This window comes from Ipomoea nil, unplaced genomic scaffold, assembly GCF_001879475.1.
Source record: "Ipomoea nil cultivar Tokyo-kokei standard unplaced genomic scaffold, Asagao_1.1 scaffold2283, whole genome shotgun sequence".
In the NCBI taxonomy this organism is placed as follows: Eukaryota; Viridiplantae; Streptophyta; class Magnoliopsida; order Solanales; family Convolvulaceae; genus Ipomoea; species Ipomoea nil.
The window spans coordinates 3979922-3989155 of record NW_017618711.1 but is presented as its reverse complement, the minus strand read 5'-3'; the positions used below and the strand labels follow the sequence as shown (position 1 = coordinate 3989155).

Here is a 9234-nt window from a genome sequence, read left to right as displayed (position 1 = left end):
ATATACTTATTTTCACTTTTTATTCTAATTTTTACTACTGTTAACATGGTATGCTATGATTAACTCAAAAAACATGTGGACCAATTCTATTATCCCATGTACTTCTAATAAATTTAAAATTTGACAGGCATTATACTCCTACACGTACCATTTTAAATCCGAAAATAATTTAGGATTCCTCTTTATATATCATAGTCTGCAAATCCTTCCTACCTCCACACACCACTAGAATCATATCAAGGGAAACAATTCAACAAGAGATGGAAAGAGTTTCACTACTCAAGCTAGCTTGCTTCCTAGTGCTTTTCATGGCTGCATTATCTTGTAACTTCTCTCTCCTCTCCCTCATATTAGATTACTCACTGCTTCTCTTTATCTCTCTCTCTCTCTCGATCACTCTCTCGTATTAGACATGCATAGTATTCAGTATCTGTAGGTACTAGGTATTGACATATATAATAAGTGATGGAGGTTTATGTATGTATATTTGTCGCATGCATGCAGTGTTGCCATCAAGTTTGATGGCAAAAATATATGTAGGACCAAACAAGGTTGAATTGTTCATGACTGGGCAGCTCTGCAAATCTCACAGTGACTGCAAAACCAACACTGCTTACCCTGGCAACTTCTGTATAAACCAGATTTCTGGATCTGAAATTGGTCATTGTGTTGGATTTGGATCCACTCTAGGTAATTAATTCTTTAACCTAACTATATATACAACTTTCTCACTCGTCTATGATAAATCATATATATATATATATATATATATATATATATATATATATATATATATATATATATATAGAAGAAAGTTCCGATCAAATGCGGCGGGGTCTTCCCTTGCGGCGGAATTTCAAAATACACAACAGTGTTAACAATATGCACCAACAGTATAAGGAAAACACATCACAATGAAATGCAATAAAACATCAAAAAATACACAACATACCCAAAAAAACACACCATATAACTCACCACCCCCAATGGTGTATTTCCGAACAGTGTATGGTGTTTTTACTCACACCTAATGGTGTGTGTTTGGTGATGCATACCTAATTTTCCTCTGATTTTTGTGGTGTATTTTCCTAACGTTGATGGTGTATATTTGTTGAACTATTAGTGATGCCGCACCGTAAGACACCGCCGCACTTGAACTCGCCTATATATATATATATATATATATATATATATATATATATATATATATATATATATATATATATATATATATATATATATATATTGTGGTAGGATCAAATGAGAACTGGCTAAAAAGTAAGGATTGATCTCAATCGTCAGGAGGGTTATAGTAAAAAAAAAAATACGAAGTCGATTTATGATTATTGAAAGCTTTTAAGATCGTGGTTCATTTTATAATGGAATAAGGTTCAAATTAGCCATTGAACGTAACCTGAAAATGCAGTTAGGTCACTGAACGAAAAAAAAAAAAAAAAAGTGCAATTAGGCCATTGAACACTCCAAATGTATGCAATTTCACCTGATAGCAAGTTACCATCAATTTTAGCAGGTTATCTGCTTACGTGGCAGCTGAGTTGGCATTTTTAAAAAAATTTTAATAAATTTTAATAATAAATTTTTAAAAAAAATTTTAAAAAAACGATGGTAAGCAAGTAAAATTTAAAATTTATTATTAAAATTTATTTTAAAAAATTAAAATTTATTATTAAATTTATTTTAAAATTTATTAAAAATTATTAAAAATGCCAACTCAACTGCCACGTAAGCAAGTAATCTGCTAAAATTGATGGTAACCTGCTATTCGGTAAAATTGCATACATTTGGAGTGTTCAGTGGCCTAATTGCACGTTTTTGGTGTGTTTAGTGGCCTAATTGCACTTTTTTTTCGTTCAGTAGCCTAATTGCATTTTCAGGTTATGTTCAGTGGCCAATTTGAACCTTATTCCTTTTATAATTATTGGCAACTTGAAAGTTTAGTAATGGTAAAATAAACTTTGATTTATGAGGTTGTGGATATGTTCACACTTTTTATAGGGGAGGTGTTCTCACTTGTACCGTACCCTCTCTCTCTCTCTCCCTCTCCCTCTACCTCTCTCTCTCTCTCTCTGTAAAATCACCATAAAAATGCACAACCCTGAAACGTGCGGTCATGCATCATTAGTTTTGCATAAATGCACCACAGCATGTTCATAAATGCACCCGGACAAAATGCTCAAATGCACAACAAAAATGCACCATATCCTGTATTTTTGAACACGTGGTGAATTATTGCATACCTAATGGTGAATGTTCACAACGAAATCAGACCCTATAATAAATTTCACTTTTAATTTTTAGGGTAATATAATGTTTATTTAATTCAATTCGTGTAATTCATGTGTATTAAGCTTGAATTGTATGTAATGTGGTTTTGTATAGCTCTGCCATCAGAAAGGAAGGACGAGGAACGCAAGCCAAACGTTGGTTATTGTGGAAAGTGTGAAACTGACGAAGATTGTCGGAATTGCTCAGTAACTGCTGGTTGTGAGAAAATAATTGTACCTGGCTATTGCATGTGACAATGTTCCCATTTCCCCAATAATTACCTCACTACAATTGCTTTAAGCCTTTAATAAATTACCTTTGTTTATGTAATATGTATTGCATGTATGTTAAATACTTAAATCGTCTCTTAATAAAATGTTACATATTATTTATATATATAGGTAGCCAGTGAGTATATATTTCAGTATTCATGCATATTTTCTAAGTTTTTTATATCATTATATAATTGTTTGGGTGTTGTGGCATGTTTAAATTGTGTTGAACTTGTATTTAGTTGACAAATGCTAGAAATCGATTGGTAAAGGGAGAAGGACAAATAGATCATTTTCAATATATGTCCAGTGATTTGTAATCACATGGACAATATAGTAAATATACTTTTATAAATTTGTGTCCAACTAAAATGCACAATACCCTACTTTTATAGCATGTTGGTTCATAGAATGTTATTTCATTGAATAAATTTTAGAAATTGTATTTCAAATGTTTAATTATTTTAAGTAATAGGGGTGGAATAAACATTTAAAAGAAAACAAGAGCCTCTATAATAAATGATATATGTATGTGTACATAACTACATAAGGGTATTCTCATTTGTTTAGATTTTTTCCTTATTTTTTGTAGATCTCCTTATTTTTTGTGGATCCCAACATTCATAAAAACCTCAAATATTTATTGTTGTTGTTGTTGTTATTAAGGAATATATATATATATATATATATATATATATATATATATATATATATATATATATAGAGTTGCCATTCGCAGTTTTCAACTTAAGGATATTTTCGTCCTTTTCAACTTAAAATCCCAATTTGAACATAAATAAAGAGATATAAACCTCTAAGATCGATCCCAATTCGCAGTTTTCATCCTCATCCTACCTTAGTTTGAGGAAGGAAACTGTGAATTGGGATTGATCTTAGGACTTAAATCCCTTTATTCATACTCAAATTGAGATCTTAATTTGAAAAGGACAAAAATATCCTTAATAATTTCATATTTCGGCATGTCTTAAACGAAGGGGTGATCGACGTAATGAATTTTGACACTAAAACAATAGTCGTGGATGAAAATTAGTACTAAAATAATAGTCGTGGATGAAAATTGGTACTAAAACAACAATCGTGGATGAAAATTGGTATGAATTAAATATGTGGATCAAAACTATGATTTTACTAATACTCGTGGGACCAAAATTGGTATTTGCTCATATTGAAATATATATATATATATATATATATATATATATATATATATATATATATATATAATTATATATATATGAGAAACATGCATGAACATCATAAAACATCCTAATCGTCTATCAAAGAGATTTTAGTTGATCATGTTTTTTCTTTTTTTTTGGTATCCTTGTTTTCATAATTAATTTACACGGATAAAATTATAATTGTGTGTGCATTTAAAATTATATTAATTGCTTCATTATAGGAGTTTTAATTAAGGGTGAATTACAAATTGTCTAGTAGAATTTTGACATTGCACGGATGCACACAAACAGCCATGTGAGAGCATACAACGAACAACAATGAAACACAATGTCTAAAAAATAAAAATGATAAAATGTACGAATAAATGTGTGTCATCTCATGTAGGATGCGTACAAACGGTCACGTAAGTGCACAAAGCCACAAAAACATATATGTGCACAAACGGGTAATAGTGTGTATTTGTCTTAAGCATATCAAAGTGCACACGATAAAGCATCATAGTGCACACACCGCACTACCATCGAGGCAATAACATACTAAAAAAAAAAAATTAAAGTCAACCATTAAAATAATTACTAAGGAAAAATCCCCCAAAATAAATAATAATTAAATATATAATACAAGCCTATATAATAAATGGAATAAGGGAATCTCAAATTTTGCATATGTAGATCAGAAGGACTTTCTATAGACACAAACGACTAATCTGCCTAAACGATAATCACTTTATTTTTGAATGATAACCATTGATCTTTTATTTTATACAGCTTAGATAAATTCTCATGTTTTTATGTGGGAGGGCGTTCTCATATGAGCATGCCCTTATACACACATGGACACACACTTTTGAAAAAATGTACTCCGTAATGTATTATATATAATGCATATATTTAATTAATGAATAATGATCTAATAGACAACTGAATTATACTCGAATATGCAGTTGAGCCATCAAACTCAAAAACTACACTTGTGTACTTAAATCACAAAATGTTTATGCAATTAAATTGAAATTGATCTATTTGACATGTCATTGCTGAGTGGAGGTTAATTTATTAAAGATTTATTTTTAAAATAATTTGGATTTTTATTTATTTTGTTTTGATGTGATGTGAATGTGAGACCTCTTTTGAAAATGAGAGGTAAATAGTAAAGAAATTACAGATTTAGTGATGTAGAAGTAGAACTCACTTTTAAAAGTGAAAAAGTATTGCAAAGATAAAAGATAGTCTTAGTATTACTTTTAGCTAGTTGTTTATACACGCGGCACTATGTCAACATCCTGACGAGGCTATTGCCAACTCCCATCAATAGTTATTGTGTGGATGTGATCCACAGCTGTGTGGATACAGCAATCCAAAAACGTCGTTTCGCGTAAAAAAAAATTCAGGTGACGACCTGCTGCAATATACATTTTTATAATTTATAATGTATATTATTTTAACACAAAAAATACATTATTCTAACTCATAAAGTACATTATCTATCTCAAAAGTTTATTTATTCTAACTCATAATGTACGTTATTCTAACACATAAAGTACATTATTCTAATACATAATATACAATACTCTAATATATAATGTACATTATCTTATTTTATAAATTTTATTATTCTAACATATAATGTATATTATTCTAACTTATAAAATTCATTGAAATCGTTAGCTGTATGGTCCAGTTCCACACAATAATTTGCCAACTCGCAAGGCCTGGGCGCACGTTTCTCAATTTTTGATAGAATCATTGATACCCATTGTGATGTATAGTCAATTTGTGCTGTGAATTGTGGTGTGTGTTTTGGGGGGGAAAAAACAAAACAAAAACAAAAAAACAAAAAAACAAAAAAACAAAAAAAACAAAAAAACAAAACAAAACAAAACAAAAAAAAAAACAAAAAATTGTGCTGTCAATTGTGGTGTCTGTTTTTGGGAACATTGAAACCAATGTATATGTTTTTTTTTTTTTTTGAAAGAGAAACCAGTGTATATTAATTAAGGAAAATGATATATTGACGTACAGCACACATGATGTATTGTGATTTTATTGATAAAAATATATAGGAATATAAATTGTGGGTAATTTTTTTTTAATAAAAAATTTACAAGTAGAAAGTAAAAAAAAAAAAAAAAAAAATATGAATATGTGTAGTGTTATTCATTAATTAATTAAAGAGAAAATAAAAGTATGAAGAAAAAAAATGAAATAATTACAAATTTTGCTGAAGTTGTAAGAATTTTAAAACTAACAGGACGGAATTATGAATCTACAGTATAAATTTTATGAATCTACAGTATAGAAATTATGAATCTAGACTCATGTGCACACACAATTGTACAGCATAACAATCCGCAATTGTTATGCCATGAATTCGATCCACCTTGTAAGGTGGACCCAGGTCTAAAATGGCATCGCTTTGAAGCAAAACGACGCCATCTGAATTTTTTTTTTTTTTCTTGAAGTGTAACCGTTAAAATATGGATCCCCTCAAATCAATTTCGTCCAGCACCACAATTCCTAAGCAATTTTTTCACCCAAAATCCATGTAATTAATTCCCAAAAAAAAAAAGAATAAAAAATGAATGAACGGAGTTAATTTCATATTCTGTCCTAGATTTATAAGTGGCAATTCACGTTTAAGTCATTTTTTTAAATTAAAACATCCACTTTTGATCTTAGTATTAGTGTGGCATGATCATTTTTTATCCTTTATCAACAAAACAGTTTAAATATCATTAAATACAAGGGCATTTTGGTATTCAAATATGAATTTTTTTCAAAAAATAAATATAAAAAATATAGTGGTTCAACCTACTTTGTATTAAAAAAATTTAAAATGTTTTTGTATTTAACGACATTTCAACGATTTTGTTGATAGAGAATTAAAAATTGTCATGTCACAATAATACTAAGACTACATGTGAATGTTTTAATAAATCTATGACAAAAAATCTATGTTTTAATAAAAAAAAAATGAATAAAAGTGGATTATCACTTATAAATCTATGACAAAAAAAAAAAAAAAAAAAAAAAAAAAAAAAAAAAAAAAAAAAAACATATTAACTCATTTCTAAAATTTACAAAAAATAAAAACTTTGTTATATGAGTACATTAGTATTAGTACATATATATGTCCATCTCAATTGCAATATTAACAATAGTTGCTTCATCTCAAATCTCATTCTTTCATTAATGATTTTTTTATAAAGTTAATCAAATATGAATTGACTTTTGTATGTAAAAAAGTTAAAATACCCAATCAAGGGTCGACATAATTTGTTGAGTAGATGCTATAGATAAATTAGAGTATACTCAAAACAATTAAAAAAAAAAAAAAAAAGGTTTATTAATGATTCAATGCCTTGTTGTACTCCTTATTGTGGCTAGCCACAAGTGACTGTCAAGAATAGTCGGAGGAAAATGACTATTGCGAAGCAAAGATAATAATGGAGTTAATGGAGTGGACCTCATAATGGAGTTAATGGAGTGGCATCAAAATTATGTATTTGTCTTACATGATTTTTGATTGGGATGAAATTAGAGCTAGAGAAAATAAGCTATAATTTCGTAGAAAATGAATAATGTAAGAATAAAGTAGTAATTTAAATTTAATTATTTGATTAACATGAATAGTGACGGTAAATATGTTACCGGTAATAATAATATCAGAATAACGGATTGTAACAATAGTTGTATTGCTTTAGTTTCAGTATAGAAAATACAGTGTGTCTTTGTCCCGAGTATTGAACGTCCCCTTTGCTAGCCGAGGAGAGCACCATTTATACTAGAGTCCTAACGGTAACAACATGGGACATAAATGGGAAGCCTAAGCCTTTAATTCTCTCTCATCAATGCTGGCTTCAATGTCAGTAAAGGTGACACCTGTTGGAATTCCTAATCGTTGGAGTTTTGTCCGTTGGGGTCTTGCCCGTTGGGTTCCCATGTGATGTCGGGTCAGATGCCCACTTATGATCGGGTGCCAGTCCTATTATCCTGTCACCAGTCCCCCCTACTCCTGAGTCAACGGATGTGTTTGAGTTGACTAGGGAGTAAGACTGAATTTGCTTGATATCGTGCAGAATCCTGGTTGATCCTGAGTATGTGATTTTATTTTAAAATCACATATGATTTTATTTAATTTCTTATGCTGGCCGAGACAGGCTTTGCCCTAGGTTGGCAGAGGTGCGTGCCTCCGACCGATCGCGGTCGAGGCGTCGCCTCGACCGATCGAGGCTGAGGCGTCGCCTCGACCGATCGAGGCCGAGGCGTCGCCTCGACCGATCGTGGCCGATGCGTCGCCTCGGCCGACCGTGGCCGAGGCGTCGCCTCGACTGATCGTGGCAGAGGCGTCGCCTCAACCGATCGTGGCCGAGGTGTCGCCTCGACCGACCGTGGCCGAGGCGTCGCCTCGATCGATCATGGCCGAGGCGTCGCCTCGACCGATCGTGGCCGAGGCAGGCTTCGGCCTATTGTTTTTTTTTTTTTTTTTTTTTTTTTGCCGAGACGGACTTCGGTGTTGGCCGAGGCACTGTGGGCGAGGCGTGTGCCTCGGCCATCCGAGTCGAGTCACGTCTCGGCCAACCTGTGGTCGGGGTGTGCGACTCGGTCCCTTTTTTTTTTTTTGAAACAACATGGGCGAACCACGAGCACGAGATATTATTCCAAAAGATTTCATAATACAAAGCGGGCGGACCGCGATTACCAGACACTAGTCCCAAATGACTACCAAAATATTAAGGAAAATACTTAATCAAATGTTCCTAGCTCCATACCTGATCGATCATCCTTGCAGATGGTGTGGACTTGTAGATCCTTTCTGTCAATCTTTTTGCATGCTTTAACGTAACAACTGCGGGCCGCTCGTTGGTCTCCTCTGACGACCCATATCCCATTCGAAGTGGGGAACTTCATACACAAGTGTTCCACCGACACTATGGCCTTGAGGTTCTCCAGTGCCGGCCTCCCCAATATGATGTTGTGCGCACAAGTGAGTCTTACCACGATGAATTCCACGTCAAGTTTGCGAATGTTAGGGCTCGTGCCTATCTCCACTGGTAAGACCACTGACCCCTCCGTCTCCACTGAATCACCCGTAAATCCAGAGAGTGGGGTACGTACTTCTTTGAGCTGGTTCCTAGGTATCTCTAACTTGGTGAAGGCGTCGTAATACATCACATTGACTGAGCTTCCCGTGTCGACTAAGATGCAGCGGACAATGACATCGTTGACGTCCATCTCAATCACCAGGGCGTCACGATTGGATAACGGGCCCTCTGGGAGGTCATCATCAGAGAAGTTGATGACCTCCTGTCTCTGTTTCTTTTCTCTGGGAAGACTCACCACTTCTCCCACGTATAGCTGCCGGCTCCACTTCTTTCTTTCCGCGGGCGTGTTGCCCCCTGCGGGTCCACCATAGATAAAGTGTATGGTGTGCTTCTTTTGTCGTCTGGGCGCCACCTCGGTTTCTTTCTCGC

The 9234-nt window shown here is 33.2% G+C and overlaps 1 protein-coding gene across 1 annotated transcript; it reads left to right on the top strand.

The window, feature by feature from the left end:
- The first annotated feature begins 216 nt into the window (after window positions 1–216).
- Window positions 217–2684, top strand: LOC109151107. Its single transcript, XM_019299022.1, has 3 exons — window positions 217–324; window positions 505–690; window positions 2401–2684. Exons 1-3 carry the CDS (start codon window positions 261–263, stop codon window positions 2538–2540), a joined length of 390 nt encoding a protein of 129 aa, XP_019154567.1. The 5' UTR covers window positions 217–260; the 3' UTR covers window positions 2541–2684.
- The last annotated feature ends 6550 nt before the right edge of the window (window positions 2685–9234 follow it).